Source organism: Myxine glutinosa, chromosome 1, assembly GCF_964187855.1.
Source record: "Myxine glutinosa chromosome 1, kmMyxGlut1.1, whole genome shotgun sequence".
Lineage (NCBI taxonomy): Eukaryota > Metazoa > Chordata > Myxini > Myxiniformes > Myxinidae > Myxine > Myxine glutinosa.
In genome coordinates this window covers 226,280,157-226,302,260 of record NC_136261.1, presented here as the reverse complement: position 1 = coordinate 226,302,260, position 22,104 = coordinate 226,280,157, and the positions used below count along the sequence as shown (strand labels likewise).

At 40.1% G+C, this 22,104-nt stretch overlaps 1 protein-coding gene across 2 annotated transcripts in view; it reads left to right on the top strand.

Annotated features, from left to right (window-relative positions):
• VWA8 (von Willebrand factor A domain containing 8) overlaps window positions 1-22,104 on the top strand; it is a 189,884-nt gene that overhangs the window by 91,330 nt on the left and 76,450 nt on the right. For both annotated transcript variants that reach the window (XM_078784476.1, XM_078784480.1), the window contains 9 exons: window positions 240-316; window positions 3,525-3,600; window positions 6,955-7,090; window positions 10,511-10,630; window positions 12,583-12,788; window positions 14,569-14,720; window positions 15,391-15,505; window positions 15,705-15,846; window positions 20,712-20,896. In XM_078784476.1, coding sequence (XP_078640602.1) covers window positions 240-316; window positions 3,525-3,600; window positions 6,955-7,090; window positions 10,511-10,630; window positions 12,583-12,788; window positions 14,569-14,720; window positions 15,391-15,505; window positions 15,705-15,846; window positions 20,712-20,896 — 1,209 coding nt within the window. The remainder of the gene's footprint in view (window positions 1-239; window positions 317-3,524; window positions 3,601-6,954; window positions 7,091-10,510; window positions 10,631-12,582; window positions 12,789-14,568; window positions 14,721-15,390; window positions 15,506-15,704; window positions 15,847-20,711; window positions 20,897-22,104) is intronic.

The window sequence follows — 22,104 nt, the reverse complement described above, 5'->3', positions numbered from 1 at the left end:
TCTTCATTTAATCTCGAGTTACAATTCCATATTCGTGCATATTATTAATGTATTTTACAAAAATGCATCACCATTCTTTTAATGTTGTCATCTATGGTTGAGTTCAGTTTTGCTTAAATTACTGGTCATGGAAAAAAAAGAGTTGATTGATTGACTTCTAATCTGCTTGATCTTAAGGATGGTATGATTTGACAAGAATTGTCGGTTCAGTATTGTGAACATTTATTCCTTAACAACAGGGTGTTGGAAAGAACAAAGTAGTTGACCGATTCCTGCACTTGCTCAACCATCCACGAGAGTATGTGCAACTGCACCGGTAAGTGTTAGCGGGCTCTCGTCCTGCGGGAATAATTAGCATGTTTTTTTTTGTGTATACAAAGTCTAGGCTCGTGTAAGAGCTAACATATAAAACATGTTAAACCAGAAACAGAAACGCATATGAAACATATAATATAGTGTTAGGGATATTTTCCTACAGTAGTATGTAATAGCTGAACCAAAAATCCAATGTCAGAAGAGAGTCACATATTTTAATTCCCGAGGAGGACAACACTTTCTGTCTACAAGGAAATACACAGCAAGAAACAATAACCTTTATCAAACCATATCACAATTCACAAATTACATTGCAAGATTCACAGAAGGTCCCAAGTGAAATCCTGGTACAGTAGAGATGCACAAAGAAAACATCATAAGGATACAGTAGCATGCACAGTATACAGTCAACATCACAGAAGGTCCCTTAGTGAAATCCTAGTACAGTAGGGATGCACAAATAAATGTCATACCAAACACCAGCATGCATAGAATACAGTTAACATACAGTGTAAACATACAGAATCGACCAGCCAAGTAAAACATCCTAAGTGCAGTATTACAAACCTAGTGAAAATCCTAAAGTCACAACACACCAACATCATACAATTCCAGTGCTAATCCTGTTAAGTGGACATCCGTTCTGATTCTTATACAATTTCAAGTGGGAGGAGCAAGTGGAGGGGGGAGGAGCGAAGAGAGGGGAGGAGAGCAGTAGGATTGGTTGGGCAAAGTTTGGGTGGGAGGGAGCAAGGATCGGGGGATACAATGTGATTGGTCGAGTGAAATCTTGAGATGGGAGTGCTCCCCGCTGGGAGCAGATCTGCATTTACAAATCCTTTAATGAGAAGAATGTGTTCGGTTGAGACTTCTCGGCGCCAAGACCCCATCAATCACAACGTTGCGTCAACGTTACTATAACTTTGCAGCAATGTTTTATATTGCAGGGACATTTATAATTTAATATTTAGAAAATATACAAACAGGCATACAATAAGAAAGTCCTTATTTAATCAAAAAGGTCACTCAGTAGCTATGACAATCACATCCTTTTCCAATCTGCAAACTCATCATTTCCTCATAAGTAAGAGGTATGAACCCATACCAGAGAGCCAGAGAGAGTTAGCCAACATGGATTTTCTATAGGATTTTTATATTTTCGACTAACCTTCATCAAATACTAATAAGCTATTTTGATTCAGTGTTTAATTATCGTTCTTTTGAAAGATTCCACTGAGAACGCTGACAATTCCATAAAACTATCTATTAAATAAACTACAAGTGAAAAAGAGTGCGCTGAGCCCATCTTAACAACGGTCAGCGAAGAGCGATTCATCCACTCCGATTGTTCGACTCTGCAAAATAATTACCAAGTATTTTGCATTTACTTATCAATACAATGTTTATCTTGGACTTTGTACTGAGTCGATTATTTACTAGTTTTATAGACACCAAGGGATTTGTAGAGCAATTCCGTGGATGCTAATTACTCCAGGCAGCTGGTCAGACATGGTGCTAGATTGTATTATTTAATTATTTACCAAGAAGGCAATATCTTTTGCTTCAATTTGCTTATATAACTCAATAAGACATACTCGATCTAACGTTACCTTATTTCCAAAAACCCTATTTGTAATAATATTACCCTCAGTCATAAAAATGATTTTGTCATGACAATATGTGATCTACCATTGCCTCCACTAAGAATTTTTACTTTTCTCGAGCAACGAATTTGGTCAGTGTGTTGGAGATAACTTGCCAACTGTAGGAAATCCCAGATTCTGCATGGAATGCATGGAATGCAGAACGAATTTGGTCAGTGTGTTGGAGATAACTTGTCAACTGTAGGAAATCCCAGATTCTGCATGGAAACCACAAAAACACTTGCACACTAGGAAAGCAGTTTGTGGCTCATAGAAATTACTTGCTTCATAAATTTACACTTCCACAATAGGAAGTGGGAGACCAGAGGGGGGGGGGGGGGGGGAGGAGAGAGGGAAGCACTGCAACAGTAGGGAAAAGGGACATCGGGAGATCTGTGGAAGGGATAGGGCTGGGGCGGGTTACACGGGATAAATGAGATGGGACACAACGAGGACTTTTAGGAAAGAAAACGGAATTTGATAAAGGTGGATTTGAAGTGGATGAACGGGGTAGAAAAGATTAAGGTTTTGGATGGGGGAAGACAAGAGATGGTAGTGAACAGCTGTTTTAAAGACCTGGAGGGAGGAGTGGGATTGAAGAGAGTGTGGGAGTTTGTTCCAGAGGGAGAAAAGAGGAATGAAAGAGTGAAGGTGAGCAGAGAGTCTTGATTTTGACAGTTTCACCAAAGAGGGTTGCTGGCAGATCTTGTGCGTCCTGAAGGAATATTTGGGGGACAGACCACAGACAGAGCTAGGGGGGCTAGGCCGGGGAGAAGAAAAGGCCGGAGAGGAATCGGTAGAAGACAGAAAGACCATCAACCCGCCTGCGGTGAGCGAATGAAAGGCCCTCAGAATAAGCTTCATCACAGAAGATACCAACGATTCTGAAAGCTTTGGTTTATACAGCGTGAAGCCGAGCTCGGTGTGAGGCAGGTGCACCAGCCCAGAGGGGAGAGCAGCACTCCATCAAGCTGCAGATGAAAGCTTTGTATGTGGTGAGGAACTTAGTAGTGCCAAGGAAGGACTTTGCATGACAGAGGATTCCCAGTCGGACTGGCTTTGGAGGCCAGCTTGGAAATGTAGTTTTCCCAGGAAAGATCATGGTATTCATGTTGATGTTCTTGTTGGATTTCTCATTGCACACTTGGCCTTCAGACCGGAAATATTCTTTATCATTACTGAATTTCCAATGAATTTGACTGTTGAAGTGTTGACTATTATAATTTGCCTTAAGTTAGATGGTTTGCTGTTTTAAAATGTGTGTCGAGATATCTTGAAATAGGATGAATTCGTATTTTATTCCTAACTTTCAAATGCTGTTCATTGAAATGTTGAGTTTGATTATTTGTTATTGGTCAGTGCATATACACAAAGTGGCAAAACCTATAGCTAAATTTGAGTGATAAGAATGGAGAGAAAATTAAATGGAAAAAAGGAAATGGGGATGGGAACAAGTTTATTTCTTTAATTCTCTTTGTCAATATCCAGCTCAGCCTTTCTCTCCACCCTCTCTGCTCCCCACAATCTTCTCATTCCCACCCTTTTACCTCATTACCTGAAATCAAGAGACACAACTGTTCAGTCCCTTACCCTCCAGCCAGGAGTGCGAGATGGAGTTATTGTATACGACGACTCGCCTTTGGTATGTTTGTTTGCCGTTCAATCCTCATTTTATGTTCATCTAACCCTTCCCTTTCATGCTATGATTGAAGCCAGTAATATCAGTTCCAGATATTATACAGACACATTATTTGAATTCAGGAGAGAATTATCATTCATGACATGTGGCTGCTTCGCACCACATTTGTTTGAAGTGTTAACTTAAAGCTGATTGTTACTTTTCCCCCCAAAAATTGCATGATATACTTGTTACTATAGAATCGTTTTGGCTTCAAAGTGAAAATTAAGTGAAGAAAAATCTTAGTATTGTTGGTATCTCTTCAAAATTACACGGTGCCCCACAATGCTGAATGTTATCTGCACACTGACACACCTGGGGTAGGAATTGGGATCATATATCAGGCCTGAAATACTCAAGTCAGAGACTCGAGTCGGGTCAGAATGGAGTCATTTTTTTCAGCTTGTGACCGCACGGAACTCCATAGGCTGAAGATTCAACAGGATGCGACTTTAGGTCCACCAGGTTGACTCTACTCATCCATTTGTTTCTGGTCAAATGTAACAAAGATCTGGTAACATTGGAGGAATTTAAGATGGTGATTGAAAACTATGCGTTAAACATTTGGGATCTCTCTTGTTAGAGATAGCCATTACCTGGCATTTGTTAACCAAAGCACATATGTTATTGGGGTTTTCTCCTGAGCGTGAATGAGGTGCTTTCTAATTGGAAGTATTGTGAATGCTCTTCAACGATGTAAGATCATCAGTAAAACAGCCCAACATCTGTATTTATGATGGAGACAATGTCATTGTTGAAGCATCTGAAGATAGTTGCGCCTTGGTAACTGCCCTGAGGAATTCCTGAATCTTTGTCCTGTTGCTGTTATTATTGTTCCCAATCAACAACTATTGTTGTCTAGCTATTGGAGGGTTCTCATTTTATCTCCATTGACCTATCTGACATTATCCAATCCCCATTGACAGCCGCGGGTCCATTCCAGTTGCCCGGTTTGAGTCCGCGGGTCGTGTCAAAACGACCGCAACCACCAGCTAAGTCCACAGCCCCGAACAAGTTACCAGGCATGTCTGCCACGTAAAACAACTCATGGCAGCAAAAAATTAATTGGGTGCCACACTAATAGACACACATGCCTCTTATTTATTTGGCCAAGCAACAGTGAGGTTCAGAGCGTGGTCTAAAGTGGTTTGATCTCCGCTCCAACTACACTGCAACTAGCCTAAACCATCAAACAAAGCAGCCAGGACAAGCAAATTCACCCTGAGACCAGGTATATTTAATATAATAAACAATTATATTTAATATAATTTAATATAATTTTAAATATAATTTAATATATATTTAATATAATTTAATATAATAAACTTTCACTCACTCACCGCAGGCAGGTTGGTGGTCTTTGTCTTCTACCGACTCCTCTCCGGCCTTGCTCCCCCAGCTCTCTCTGTGCTCTGTCCCCCAAATATTCCTACAGGTCGCACAAGATCTGCCAGCAACCCTCTTATGGTTAAACTGCCAAAATCTAGGCTCTCTGCTCACCTTCACTCTTTCATTCCCCTTTTTTCCCACCTCTGGAACAAACTCCCCCACTCCCTTCAATCCCACTCCTCCCTCCAGGTCTTTAAAACAGCTGTTCACCACCATCTCTTATCTTTCCCCATCCAAAACCTTGATCTTTTCTACCCCCCGCTAATTCACCCCAGATACACCTTTTCGAAATTCCAACTTCTTTCCTGGAAGTCCTTGCAGTGTCCATATGTTTTATACCTCTCCCACCTCCCCTCAAGCCCTCTCCCTCCCACAGTTCTCTCGATGTCCCTGCTCTCAAATGTTGTGTTTGTGTCCTTCCCCCTCTCTCCCCATCTTGTCTACCGCTCCCCTTATTTTGTGTTTTTTGTGTCGGTTTGACTTTTTATGTGATTAATGTTGGCTCTTTCACGAGCCTCGAACCTGTATATCAAAAAAAAAAAAAAAAATGGTCACAGGTATGGATTACACAAAGCAATAAGAACAAATAAATGATTCAACAACCCCCTTAAACCCAATCGATATGCCAAGATCCCAAGAATGGGAAGATTCCTTGGTTATTAATCTTTTCTGGACCTTAATTATTTATATTATCAGGCCAGACACTCCACAAGAGCTATAGTGGACCTTGGCAAGACAGGAAGAAATGATTGGCAAAACCGGAGTTTTGGAGTCAGTTCGACTCCACAGCAGTGCAAATGTTCTGAAGCCAGAGAGAGAGAACAAATGCGGCTTGTTTGGTTGGATGCGACACAACGATTTCACACACTGGTTCGGTGCAGTGAGCCATCCAGGGACGAGGCAAAGCTCCTCCACTCAAAAATCAGCACAAGGTTTGTGACAAAGCAAGCATCCCCGGTATGCAGCGTTGCGACTTCCAACTGTTCGCAAAAATGAAGCATAGCTTGACATCAGATCGCTAGCATCTTCCTTTATATCTGTCCTCCCCTCGCTTTGCCATTGGTGGTGATCAGACTGGTGGGCGGGATAATCCGGTGATAACGGCTGCAGCACGAGTTCATAACAACATTCACCTTGAGTCATAGTGGCTGCACCTTGAGCCGACAGCATTCCCACAATCTCTGAGGTGATCAACCTGCCTATAACTGTCGTATGAGAGCGCTTGGTCATTTCCCGCCATACTTGTGCTGCAAGGCCTAGTGAGCACTCTAAAGAGAAACATTTAGACAGATAACAGATGATTAAATAAATGAGGACAAAGTGGTTGATAATTCTACACACAGACATTATGGAAGGTGGGCATCGTTTATCTAACCATAAAAGCAATGCATATCTAATATTATATTAATTACACTATGCTTATGTTGAAACATGTACCAAGAGATAACTAGAATTATGCTAAGGATCTATTAACCCTTAGGAGCCACTCCCACAAAAATATAATTACATATACACCATGTATAATAAATTTAAAAAATAAAAAAAACCCACCTTTGGAGGCCATTTTTCCCCGCAAAGCGGGGGTTGGCCTTTTTCGGGGATCGTGGTTGTTGTTGTTTTTTGGTCCCCTTTTTGAAGCAATGTTTTACGGCCGGATGCCCTTCCTGACGCCAACCCTTTTTGTCGCCTTTTTATGACAAGCAGGGATACACCATGTATAATAGTGGGATTTATTTGTGATGGGTGAGGAGGATGTGATGTGAGGAGAGGTTGGGAGGGTGGGAGAAAAGGGGGTCAGGGGTCAGATTTATATTTAATTTTGGAGCTCTTTTCTTTCTATAAATAAATGAAATAAAATGCTTAAAATTTGGCATAACAAATAATATCTCCATTTCTTTTTACTCTGTCATATTCCATGTTTCTTCAAAGGTGTGTGCTGTGCTTAATGGTCGTGTCCTTGTGGTGGATGAAGCAGACAAGGCCCCAACTCATGTGACATGTGTCCTGCGTGGTCTAGTGGAGGGGGGTGAAGTCACACTTGCTGATGGACGCCGCATTGTGCCAGGTTAAGCAAACGTAATATCAGTAATAGTACAATAAGGAGCAATCTACATATTATATATGCAGCAGGGGAAGATTATTTGACCCCCAATTCCCTCGAACTTACTTTATACACTGTATGAGCACAAGCTTGATAATTCTTCAACCCCAACCCCACCCTCAATCCCTCATTCTTATACTTGGTATGCTTTGAGACTGTGGTTCAGCCAAACCAGTGCCTTGTCGCAATAAAACTTTTATTCTAAGGATTTTTATGAGGGTATAAAGGCCATTGTTTAAATGAGCTCACTTTTTTTAGTAATATGCTCATAGAAAAAAAAAACTTGTATTTTTATTTCAACTGTGGGTCTGTTGGTCCATTGGACCAAATTTTCATTGGTCTTCATGGCCTCGTAGTACACCTGCTTACTGTACTGCTTGAGCATAAGCATGCCTTTCAACAAGCCCAAATGTGCTTGGACCAGGAGAAACTTTTTCTCCCACTCACAACTCTTTCACGAGCCTCGATGTTGTATACAAAAAAAAAAAAAAAAAAAAAAAAAAAAAAACTACGTGCATTCGTTATTATTATTATTGCCAAATTATACTACTATTATTATTGTTGTTAATATTATTAGTATTAATTAATATATGCTTTGTTACAATGTTAGCGTTCTTTTTGGTATTTATTTTATAATTAGAATGCCATGCCGTGGAAGGACCTATTAAGCTGCGTAACCTATTAAGCTGCTTAAATACACCTTAACACGGCATGCGTTTAAAACATGGGAACTCTTCCAGATTATTTGTAGTGAATTAGCCTAATCAACTCAGCAGATCATGACAATCATTTTGGTGTATCACATTCCACGTCAGAAAGCTCCAGTAGAACTCCACAAAAAACATCACACACACACACACACACACACACACACACACACACACACACACACACACACACACACACACACACACACACACACACACACACACACACACACACGTCCATTTATAATAGATAAGTTTTTTTCTGCTAAATTGGCCATACAAACAGGGAATAAACTTTTTCTTTACAGAACGAGGCTCATGGAAGAGCAAGGTAGGGAATGAAGGGGATGAACAAACAGGATAAGAGGAAAGGGAGGAGGGGAAGAACGGATTAAATTATTATGTTACTCGGATTAGTTTGCTTATTTTTAAACTAATTGTTTGAATAACTCTTGTTTTTATATATTCCCATGAAATTACACAGTTCAAAACGTGCTGTTATAATGTATCAACATTTGGTATAAGGTTGCAAATCACAAAAAATGCAGGAATGCATTATGGAAATTGTTTTCAATAAGGTCATGGCACTGTACTCCGAAAATAAGGATTTATACTTTTTTTATATACTTTGTTTGCTTGTTTGTTTGATTTGTTTGTTTGATAAATGTTAGCTCTTTCACGAGCTTCGACTCTGTATACAGGAAAAAAGAAAAAAAAAAAAAAAAAGGATTATGGAAATTGTACTGTGCTCCAAAAACACCTCACTGAGCATCACGGCATGCTTAACGCTTTGAGGACCACAAGCATCTTGAAAGTAATTTTCAGATACAAGTCCAATTTTATTATTAGTTTGGCTAACTTTAGGTTTTTTGATTGAAATTCAAGGGTATGCATGACCAAATACCAAGTTTTTCTCAACAAAAGAAAAAACAAAAGAAGAAACTAAACAAACATTTTGTGTCCTACTGATCGGCCAGATCCGAATCTTTAGCAAAATCTAATCGATTCGTCCTTGTCACACACCCTCCATCAAGTTTCATCCGAATCCGTCCACAACTTTTTGAGATATCATGCTATATATCGTCGTTGGCCCTATCTATCAATTGCGAAGAATCGCTTAAAATTCTGGTGTTCGGATTCAGATCTTCACCAAAATCGAATCCGATTCGTCCTTGTCACATCTCCAATCTGTCTACCAAATTTTGTCCGAATCCGTTCGCAACCTTTTGAGATATCCTGCTCACAGACAAACAGACAGACAGGTGTGAAAACATAACCTCTGTCCACCTTTGGTGGCAGAGATCATTAATGAAACAGGATGTAATGATGCAGTTTGCTGCATGTGAAAGAAAATTTCTCAGTTATATCGTCAATATTTGTCAATATCTGCATTTATCATCATTATGTATGGGAACTGCACTCGAATGATTCATGAATGTGTTCTCCATCCTCACCACTTGTGCTTAGCCGGCCTGCCTGCCCCCTTCCTCTGCAGGATGCCACCAGTCTCCAAAAAAACCTTTTCTGTGACTCACAAATAGTTTTTCTTGATGGTAGCTGCCTTCTATTGGTCGTCCTGAAGATTCCTTGAACCTGTGTAGCTGATTTGAGCTCCATAAAGCAGCCACCACACTGCGCTTTTTCTTGTGGGGATGCCATTTACAGTAAATGTGGCGTCACATGTCACAGGAGACACCTGGAAATGAAAACAAAGCTCTAACACTTTCAGAAATGTTTATTCACATGCAGCAAACCACATCAATGTATCCATTCATTTTTATTACCCTCGCTAGAGGAGAGGATTTTGCATTTCGGTCTGTCTGTTTGTCTGTCTGTTTGTTTGTCTGTCTATTTGGTTGTCCGCACAGATTGTGAGTTTGCTTTTCTCTACAGCCGTTGATCCGATTGCCAAGAAATTTTCACCATAGGAGCATTAGGAGCATTTACCATAGGAACATTAGGAACATTTACCATTCACCATAGGAGCATTTCACCATAATTTCCTCCTGTCGAATTTTTTGATGATAATTATGACATCATACGTCACATGGTACAGCACCATCTTGGAAAACTGAAAAACTTTGCACCTCATATCTCCGAAACCACTTCATGCAGAAAATTGAAACATTGTCATTGTCAAGTACTCCCCATGGGGAACAACATATATTCATGATGATGTCTTCATTTTCTTCATCATAACCTTTATTATGACATCATAATTAGACAAGTAAAATGCTTGATCTGATCAGTTTGAAATTTCTTGAGCATGATCTAAACAAAAATTGCATGGGAGAATTAAATTGATGACATCAGCGATCACGTGGTTCAACAGCCATATTGGTTGAACATAAATCTATGTTGTCAATAAACCACACAAACACAGCAGCTAATAAATAACACACAAACATCCTCGCCAACGTCTGCAATCTCTGATTGCTCTTTCTTGTTGTTACAGTTTGAAATTGGAATGGTAATTTGTGAACACCCTCTAGATCTTGTTTCTTCTCCTCACTCCCCCCTCCCTGCATCCAACCCCAATTTTACCTCCATTTGCTACTATTTTAGGAAGATCATTCTTTCATTCATTTTTGTATTGTTTCTCTTCCTTTTTAGCCATATTTATGTTTATGTATTTTCTGTATGTGTTCTTTGCTACATCCCATTATACTTACGTCAGATAAAGCTCAGGTTGGAGGAAGGCCAGGAGTAATCGTGGCTCATCCAGATTTCCGCATGATTGTCCTCGCCAATCGACCTGGCTTCCCTTTCCTTGGGAATGACTTCTTCTCTGCAATGGGTGAGATACTTGCGAATCAAACTGCATTCACCCTGTGTATCACAGGCATGCTGTGGTATCTGGCTGGAAAGTTGGGAATCATCAAATAATTGAGGGTTAGCTTTTTTTAAAGTTATTTTGGAACAAGTCCATCATCTCAGCTTGTTGGGTGGTGATTTCATCGTGATGCAAGTATAAAAGACAATACTTTATTGTCGATGGTTGAACCAAAATGGTAAATAATATTGACGTTATTGTATACAAAATCCAGGCTCATGGAAGAGCAATGTGATAAATGTAAGTCTATCATATATGTAACGCCACAGACAGTTTGGTAGCCCCTCATTTATTTCACCTCTCTTTTGCCTTCGCACCACTTCCACTATCACCATCAGGCCATTCCCTCTGGTCACATTCAGTTTGTACACGTTTCTCTTCTCACCCACTTCTTGTGAATCCTGTGGTCCATGCTTTCTGCTCACCTGGCTTGCTTCATTCTCATTTTTTTGGCATACAGATCCACTACCCTATCAATTTGCAGTTCTGATGGTTCTTCACAAATAAGATAATTAATCTGCCTGAAGTATCTATGTACATGTAGCTGTACAGATGATTTTTGATAATTTTCATAAAGCTGATGTTTCATGTGCATACCTTAAACACAACTTGGTTGTTCTACATTCCTAACTGCACTATTAGATGATGTTTATAATATCAGCATTTTCATAATGTATATTCAAGAAAATGTTGCAACAATTAATTCATAAAAGCCGTTGGGTCATTGTGTAATTTATATAATAATGTATTACAGTGTTGTAATTATTTGAATATAATACATACGCCCCCCCAAATTTGTTTGTTACCATGTATAATACTCACCTTAACTTTTGCAAAACTGCAGTCAAAGTAACCATTTGATGACAATGTTGGAGTGTCCATTAAATCGCTAATTGCGAGTTCTCCTAGTAGCGCTTGCTATGTTTGTATGTACAGATGGCTGTTTGTATCAGACCAATTGAAAAATACACCATAACATCAAAGCCTATCACAACGAGAACAGCACTCGGCAGAGCGCATAACAACGGCAGGCTGAACACTTACGTTTTGTATCCCACTGATTGGACGGATCTGCTGACCTGAAACAAAATCTAATCGGCTTGTTCTTGTCATTCTAACTAACCCAACCACCAAGTTTTGTCATAATCCATCCACAACTTTTGGAAATATCGTGCTCGATATCTTTTTTGGCCTAATTTCTCAATGGTGAAGAATCACTAAAAATTAAATAATTCTCGTATCTCGTAAAAAATTCTCATATCCAGATTCGGATCTTCACCAAAATCGAATAAATTCTTCCATGTCACATTCCCTGTCCGCAAATTTTCGTCCAAATCTGGCCACAACTTTTTGAGATATCCTGTTCACAGACAAACAGACATAGGCGAAAGCATAACCTCTGCCAACTTTCGGTGGCGGAGATAAACATAACTTTATGTAGTTATCCTCCCCAACTGCTTGTAAATATATTATACATCTTTGTACCTCTTGTTTAGTATTTGATGATCCCATTGCTTTATTCTTTGGTGTGTATTTCTGCTTCTAGTAGTTTTGGTTATGGTAGTTAAATAACTGTTGTACTTCGAAATTTGATCTTCCTTGTGTTTGAAATTGAGTCTGGAACCTTGAATAAGGGTGTCGTCATTGGTCAATACCTTTAGGTTTAGGTTGTAAGCAGCACATAATTTTGCTAACAGCTGTGGTACATTTACCATTTATTAAATGCAACAGAGTTTCTTTTAGATTTTTTCAAAACTTAATGATGATCAACATAAAAATTGGGGAATTTAAAACAACAACATTTAAAAAAAAAAGAAAAAAAAAAGGGAACATTCAAAACAACAGTTGATGATCCAGTCAACCTAGAGCCATGGGGTCTAAACATTGCATATGCTTGTGAACTCGTGTGTCAACAGGCGGTGTGTTTGCATGCCATGCCGTGGACAACCCAAGCGCTGATGCTGAACGAATGATGCTTGCACGTTATGGCCCAAACGTGCCACCTGCTGCTCTGCAGAGTCTAGTTCAAGCTTTCGCAGAGTTGCGTAGCCTGGCAAGCCATGGACAACTTGCCTACCCATATTCCATTCGTGAGGCTGTCAGCATTGTCCGGCACATGCAGGTACCCGATCCGGCATTTGCTGTGCAAAACTTTCAGTGTGTCGATGTTTGCTTTTACCCCATATCTATTTTCTTATCATTTCGGTTCTTCTTATTACTTCCCTAAAATCTTTTAATTTGTAATTCCTTTAATCTCTTTCACTTTTCAGTGTTGAGTTTTCTTACGATACAATTCTTTGTTAAAGGTGTTTTTTTGTTGTTGTTGTTGAGACTTTTTCCGTGTGATTTAAAATTCTTATATTCATCATCTTCTTTTCCTGTTCTTAATAATTTAATTATTGTTTTACTTTTTATTTTTAGCTTTTTATTTTTTATTTTTTGACCTGCATAATGTTAATTTGTTTGAATGACCAGAGGGAGACATCAGATAAGTATGCAGGACGTTATGCAGTAGTAAATCTTTGTTGTCAATATTATAAACTTCACAAGAAGTATTACTTTGAGTGTAATTAAAATTATGATGTGTGGAGGAGACATGTGAACTATCTGGACTCTGAAACCCTAAAGTGATAATGAACCACATTTCACAGCATTTTCAGTGAGAGATTGTCTTATTTTTAAGAGAGTTGACAGATGGCCGAGACTCCTAGAGGTACGCACACTCCCCTCTAAGCTGTTTAGCTTGGGTTTGAATCCTGACCCAGCTATAAACTGTCATCCCAGTGTTTCGCAGGCAGGGTGATTCATCGATGTGTGCCATTCCTCGGATATACGTAAAACTTGGCGTCCCGTCTGCCGACATTAGTTGGTGGACGTTAAAGATCCCACAGTGTCCTTCATGAAGAGTAGACGAGCTATTGCCGGCACCATGGCCAAATTCAAATTTCTGCCATAACCTTAGTCAAACATCAGGCCTGGCCAGCCGTTTCGTGAAAGTCTTGGGCCAAGCTTCCTCAGCCAACCCCAAGAGAGCTTGGGAATAATTGTAGCCATTAAAGAAGAACATTGTCTTGTTTTCAAGATTGACCTTTTGAATTTCTGGTTGACCTTTCTATTTTCAGTTCTAATTTCTGAATCTTTATTGCTCTAAATACCTTTGGTTCTTCAAATTTTTTTGCCATTTTACTTTCAATTATAACTGGTTGTACAATATATCAGGGGGTCCCTTCCTTGGAATTTGGTTCATCATTGGCACAAGCTTTTAAAATACCAGTATATGAAAATAATTTGTTAATTTTGTTTCTTTGTATCAATGCAGCTTGCAATCAAAAATGTTTCTTTTATTCATCAGGCTAACAGCTGTTAGCTAAAAGAGAAATTCATCATGCTAAAATATATGGGAGTTAACTCGGGAACTTTACGTATAATTGCCAGCAAATGGGACAGCTGACAGATTTAAGGCTCGTGGAAAAGAGCTAGAACAGTGAACAGATCAGGACATAACAGAACAAAATGAACCACAGGGCGAGGGACAGAATAGAGAGAGACTTGGACAAACAATGGGTGCGGGGATGTATGTATGAGGGTTAGAGAGGGACACATGTCGTGACCAGATGTATTAAATTATCGTCATGTTTTGTTATTTCAACAGCACAACAGGGGCTCAAACTCAGGACCCTAAGATCTCAAGCCAGCCACCTTAACCGTTAAACCAACACCAGGCATTGCAGCTCATTGTGACATCATATGTAGCATTTGACTTTATAACCAAAAAACTCCAGAAAAGCTATCCTTGCAGTATAGACTTGAAACAAAAGCTGATTTCTTTTTAGTGTTATCGCAGTATGCATTTGAAAAGCAGGTGTTGAAATGCTATGTTATTCATTATTGTTATTCTGTAGGTATTCCCCAATGATGGACTCACAGTGGCTGCTCGTGGAGTGTTTGATTTTGACTCATTTGGAGGGTCAGCCAGTGAGCTCTTACAGCGTACCCTCCACAATCATGGTCTTGCTCTGGGGAGCAGAACTCCTAGCATGCGTCTTGCACTCCAGTACGTTACCACTTGGAATAATGAAGTGGCCAATCGTGAAACCTCTCGATGTTTGACTTGCAATTTATTTCATTCACACCATTGCACTGAATACCAATAATATTCTAGATGTCAGAAGGTCTGAAGATGGTGGCACTGATAGAAAGACAACAACAAGAGCCACTGGTTTACAAGAACAACTGGGTCAGGAGGAATGTTGGCATGAAGATGGTGGATAGAAGGAGAATGGATGAACTGAGAGAGGAGATTGGTGTGCAGATGATCTTGATGGGGAGATTGGTGAAATGCCGGCTGAGATGGGCTGGACATTTGGTGTGGATGGGGAAGAGAGAGTGGCAAAGAGAGCGGATAGGTTGAGAGAGCAAGGTAGGAGGAAAAGAGGGAGACCATGGTTGAGGGGAGTATTGTGTGAAGAGGGATATCAGTAAAGGTGGGGGTGGTTTGAGTATGGAGATGCTGGCTGAGGGCAGAGGGGAGTGGAGGAAGATTGTGGTCAAGGCAGGGCAGAAGCTTGGTACCATCGGACCTCACCCCTTATTAATGGAAGAGTGGAGAACAACAACATGTCAATTCACAAGTACCACATATGAACAATTTGGCTTTTTGACATTTTCTCTCCTACTTCATTGTAAAATGCTTAACTTATGCCTTTCAACCTCATGCTTTGCAGGTTGCCACTTCCAGCTGCACGTCTGATCGGCTACTGGTCAAGGTCAACCAATGGCAACGAAAGTGATCTGCATAATGTCTCGTGTGAGGTGGAACATCAACCGATCATCATCAAGGTAACATGTTTTCACCTCTCGCCACTCGTCCTCTTATCATGACAGTCTAGCAGTTTGAACTAGGGAAGTTTTAGCTATTTTGTGTACGCACAATCAAAAGATGAAGAACTTTGCGCTTAGGATTCAACTTGACATTTCTTTATTATCATAATTGTATATCGCTTTGTTCATCTTCTCTTTTTCTTGCGCAACATCATAGGGTCCAGTTTCCCTTCCATTGCACACTGTCGAGTTATCTCGGGAATCTGAACGAGCCATGGAATTTACAGAGCAAAAAGAGTCTTGGGACCTCGGCATAGAACCAACAGACCTGCCCTGTGATGTCTACTCTGGCCCTGATGGTAATAATTAATTTTTGCTCAAGAAAAGATATGGCAGTCAACCAGATACACCCAATGAAGTTCACGTTTTTGTTTTCTTTCTGCCTTAAAGCAGAAACAACACTATCCAAGTCTGCTGTTGATTTAAACTTATGCAATTTACATGACCATGGCACACTGTGACCCTGTTTGGTAGTTGTCCATAGTAATGCCTTGTGGAAAACTCTTCATCTTCTTTCTCCTGAATTGCAGTTATAATTTGGGCAGAATTCCATTGACGCAATGTTGTAAATTCTGTGTTCAACAAGGAATTTATAACCTGACCGGAGTACTAGGTCAAATACCCACTTTTTCTTCAAGGTTTTTGAATATTCACGTATCATTGCAAGCAAATGGGACAGCTGACCTAGCTGTGAGGTTTACAATAAAGAAACATGGGAGAGTTGTGTTTTAAGGGACAAAGAAAATTTGGAATGGGAGAGTTGACCGAAGTTGGTCAAAGCCCAGACGTACTTCAGCAACAAGGAAGCCGAGATTCCATCGGGTAAATTTCCCTGAAATGTCGCTAAACCCCATCCCCTTGTTATTTTTAAATTGTTATGCCGTTATTGAAAGTGGCCACAATAATATTTTCAATCTTTTTTTTTTTTTTTCCTCTTTTGACAATCTCTTTTACTGTAGCTAGATCGCATGCTTGGAAGCATATCACTGGGATCATCATCAAATAACAACTTTATGGGAGACTATAAATAGAAATATAAAGTAATAAAATATAAAGATTATTAACAAGGAAGTAATATAACAATGTAACACACCTCATCAACACAATTCTATGCACCTTCATCTGTTTGTACTGCGTTGTCGGATTTGTTTGCACGCATCGTTTGTTTGTGTTGATACAGACATGTATTCAAATGACCTATTTGCTGAATTTCAATGTTTATAATTTTGCCGCATATGCTGTCTGTGTACCTATTCAGAAGTAAGCGGCCAAACGGAGCAGGCGAATACATGGACAAAGTGTGAAAGATATTATGACATTTTCATTTCTTTGCAAATAATGTAAAACCTGTTGCACATGTACTTGTGTTCAAAGTTATTACAAAAGGTAACCGAGATATTTAAGTTTTTGTTGACCGTACTTGGTATAATAGTATATTCCTGCGTTGTATACATGTATATCTTAATGGCTGCATTCAATCATTGTGTACATAGGTTTTTCTTGTACCTGTTATTGACTATTTGGGATAAAACCAACATTCAAAATGTAATTGCAGTGAGGTAGCTAACGTTGGTAATAAAGCGCACGAGTTAAACTCCACAAAGCCCCAGGAAAATGGCGATACTTGTGTGTACAACCTTGTGTGTACAAACTAAAATATAAGCTAACAAAGCCTAATTTCCTCCCTGTCTTTCTCCTCCTCCTCCTCTTCTTCCTACACCCCATTCTCCACATCCTCCTCCTACTCCCCTTCCTTTTCTTTCTTCAATCACAAATTATGCTGATATGTAATTCTTTATTAGTCCCCTACCGGTGTACACCGGAGGGGACTATAGGTTTGCACGCCGTCCCTCCGTCTGTCAGTCCGTCAGTCTGTCAGTCCATCACGCAAAGAACCGTTTTGCGGACGTTTTTTCTAAACGCTTAAGGCTAATGATTTCAAACTTGGCACATGGTTTCCTCATGATAAGATACAGATCACGTTCGAACTTCACGACGTTTCGATCATTTTTGACAAAGTTTTGGCACTTTGAACTTTGGGAATTCTGATAATTCTGATGATCCTTAACTCGGTGCCATTTTAAGTTTTAATTTCCTTTAAAAAAGATTTTTTTTCTGCAATAATAGGACCGATTGAGATGAAATTTACACCATAGGGGGGACTCGGTCTGTAGAATATTTTAATGGTAATTATGACGTCACGTGGTTCGGCCACCATATTGTTTTTCATGAAAACACGAAAACCCCTTTTTCTCTGCAACGGCTGAACAGATCGAGGCCAAACTTTGCAGGCAGAATCGCATACCCATGACGAACAAAAAAGTCAGCGAGCATGACATCATGCATCACATGGTTTCAGAGTGATGACGTTTTTAAGCATGAACCTTTAAAACCGAGCCCCTCCCTCATTTTTGATCCAATCGAGGCGAAACTTCACAGATCTGTTCAGCATGTCAATCTACTAAAATGTCCTTTTGGAATATCCGATAGGGCACGTGGTTTGGCAGTTATCGTTAATAAACTAAAATATTTAAAAAATGGATATCTCTTGAATCGCTAGTACCTCAGACCGTGCGTTGGTAATTATATAATTCACAGAGTGCAATACATGCAGGCCGCTCCACGGAGCGACCTTGCGGGCTTATCAACGAGGCGAGGCGTGACACACGTGTCTCAGCATACCTCAGATCAAGTTTGAAAACCAGCATCAACCGTGCATAAATTTGCATTTTCGATCATTTTTGACAACGTTATGGCACTTTGAACTTTGTTAGGGGACATGTATTGCAGCGCAATACTCAGAATGCTTGTTTTTCTTGCAAAGATAGAGAACGATCATCTCTCACTCACAACGTCACACCTCTAGTCTGTCACTTTCCCTCACAACGCACTGCCAAATGAAGGTTTTACCTGAGTGTAACTACGATTGTTGCAAAAAACAAAATCTTTTCTTTTTAATCATGCTGTCGTGTTGCACGATTTAATGTGTGCTAGTTAAGGTTTATGGTTTCTCGGCCAGCGTGTTAGAAAACTTGGTGGTGGTTTAACTGCTAAGGTGATTGGCTTCGGATCTGCTTAGGTCTTTAGTTCAAGCCCCAGCTGTCCCAAAACAGCACAGTGTGGGTTGACTCAACCTGTCATCCTTCCAAGGCCTGCAAAATGAGTATCAACTGTGAGGGGAGGCAAATGGGGGAGAGGTTAATGAGCCATTCGAGTATTTTGCGTCAGACTGGCGAACCATCCAGGATTGTGCCCCCTTAACCAATGAAACTTCCTCGGCAGCCTTAATGCCTGACAGTGTGAGGAGGATAATCCAGCCTGTTAGTTGAATTGTAATTTTTAGAACATTGAAATTTCAAAATGAATGTTTTTATCGACCGATTAATTACTTTTATGGACGGATTAACCAGCTTTTGTACAGCGAAGTCAGCCATCCTGTCTGCCCAGGACAGAATGAATGAATGAATGAATGAATAGGAATGATCGTTTTAAGGCCATTTTCCCCCGCTAGAGCAGGGGTTAGCCTTACGGGCCCCATGACAATCATGGTTCCCTGTTTGAGGCAATATTTTTATGGCCGGATGCCCTTCCTGGCACCAACCTTTAGTCGCCTCTTACGATGTGCAGGGATACGGTGTACCTATTCTAAATTGGGGTACACACCGGGACCCTGTGCATGCCCAGGACAGAATATTGACTTTAAAATATTACAGATCTCAATATTTATCAGTTTGCCGTTTCTCCTTACAAAATAATCATAAGGGACAAAACAACTTCTCGTGTCATATTCTTCATATGTGCTTTTTAAGGTTTCCACAGCTGAAGGCACCAGAAGCATTATGTGTTTGGAGGTATTATGTTTTGGGAGGTGCTATGTTTTTGGAGGCATTATGTTTTTGGAGGTATTATGTTTTGGAGGCGTTATGTTTTTGGAGGCATTATGTTTTTGGGGGCATTATGTTTCTGGAGGTATTGTGTTGATGGAGGTATTATGCTTTTGGGGGTATTATCTTTTTGGAGGTATTATGTTTTTGGAGGCGATATGTTTTTGGAGGTATTTTGTTTTTGGAGGCATTATGTTTTTGGAGGTATTATGTTGATGGAGGTATTATGCTTTTGGGGGTATTATGTTTATGGAGGCGTTATGTTTTTGGAGGTATTATGTTTTTGGAGGCATTATGTTTTTGGAGGCATTATGTTTTTGGAGGCATTATGTTTTTGGAGGTATTATGTTTTTGGAGGTATTATGATTTTGGAGGTATTATGTTTTTGGAGGCGATATGTTTTTGGAGGTATTATGCTTTTGGGGGCATTATCTTTTTGGAGGCATTATGTTTTTGGAGGTATTATGATTTTGGAGGTATTATGTTTTTGGAGGCGATATGTTTTTGGAGGTATTATGCTTTTGGGGGTATTATGATTTTGGAGGCATTATGTTTTTGGGGGTATTATGTTTTTGGAGGCGATATGGTTTTGGAGGTATTTTGCTTTTGGGGGTATTATCTTTTTGGAGGCATTATGTTTTTGGAGGCATTATGTTTTTGGGAGTATTATGTTTTTGGAGGTATTATGTTTTTGGAGGTGTTATGTTTTTGGAGGCGTTATGTTTTTGGAGGCGTTATGTTTTTGGAGGCGTTATGTTTTTGGAGGCATTATGTTTTTGGACGCATTATGTTTATGGACATATGTTTTTGGAGGCATTTTGTCTTCGGGGGCATTAAGGTTTTGGGTTGTCCATCCGGCTGTGTGTTTGTGCATGCGTAGCAGATTTTCCTTATGCATTAACTTGTGAACCGCTGGAGGGATTTTAACCAAACTTTGTAAAAGCATGTACTATGATGCAAAGATTAACTGATTACATTTTGGATTCAACTGGTCAAAGGTGGTGTGCGCTTTGAAAATCATTTTGCAGATCATAATTCGAGTTCTCTTGTATTTATGTCTCATTTATCTCTTGCATTCTTTCCCATGTGAACTTTAATTGAGATCAAACATAACATTGGGTTTACATCTAACATGGGCGAAGGCATATCCATTGACACATTCACATGAAATTCTTTTTTCAGGTGTGATATTATTATTTGTCATGATTGTATATAGCAGTGTATGTTTGACTCTATCCTCCTTTTCCTTTTAACCATTTTAATCATAATTGCTTTGGCAGGAACTGTATGGGTTGCCACATGCAACCCAGTTGTGGTTTATGCCTTGCATGGTGCCTCTTTGACTTGCCTTGACCTTGGCACTAGCCTTGGAGCCTGGCTTCGCACAGCAAGCATCCGGCCACTGGTGTCACTTGCACCGCTGTCTGCACCACTGCAGGGACAGGCTGTTCTACATGAGCAACAGGTCAGATGTGGGTTGAGTCTCAGCTTGTATGGTCAATATGACCAAGGGCTAAAGTCCCTGAATGTTAAGAATTAATATTGCAATTAAAGGCAATTGAATACTAATAAACAAGGGAGGATAATATGACACCACAATCCTTTTATGGATTGCCATCACGATTAAACAATCGTTCTGGGTGCAATTATGGGGCCTTTTCCTTTGACATTTTTCTGTCGCCATCCCACAATCTTACTACAATTCACCAAATGTCCGTCTGTCTGTTCGAAGGTACCGCAAAAAATGCTGAACCGATCGCAAAGATATTTTGGGTGGGTAATCCTGGGATCTCCAGGAGTAAAATAGGCTATTTAGTTTTCCCAATTTCAGCTTTGGTCTCCACCATTCTCAGGTTTGGACTCCCACATAACATTCGCGTTCGCATAATGTTCATTGTGACGATGTTGTGACGATGTATGTGTTCACGGTGGTGTTTGACGTGATGGTATGAACGTAATTTCGTAATGTTTTTCGTTTCGTTATCCTTCGTTTTTTCGTAATGAACGTTTAATGTTTAATGAACGTTTAATGTATAATGAACGTTTAATGCCCTTCGATGTCCGGGGCCGCACGTGCGCTACACTGGACGGGCCAGCGTGTACCTTGCCCTTCGCCGTCAGGCTCGGGTAAACCGCTGAGCCCCATCCGTGATGGGGACTGGGGCTTGAGACAGTGTCCCACGAACGAGGAATTCCCAGTAAGCGCGTGTCATCAGCTCACGTTGATTAAGTCCCTGCCCTTTGTACACACCGCCCGTCACTACTACCAATCGGACGGTTTGATGAGATCCTCGGATCAGCCCCTGCACGGGCCGTTCTCGGCTCATGCCGGTGCACCGAAAAGATGAGCGAACTTGACTGTCTAGAGTCAAGTAAAGTAAATGGCAGTAAAAGTCGTAACAAGGTTTCTGTCGGTGAACCTGCGGAAGGATCATTATCGGGACAACATGAGAGCGAGCGAGACGCGAGACGTACATGGTACGTGATCGTCCATGTACTGTTTAGCCATGTACTGTTTAGATTTTGATGATTTCCGTGTGATATGATTCAACAGATGTTTATATGAATCGTTTAAAATAAAAAAGCCTTCAATTTCTGATATTTTACCGTTTCATTTGGGGTTCCCAATTGAAGCCCCGCCCGTAGGGCGGGTACTGTTGCTAGTAAATATAA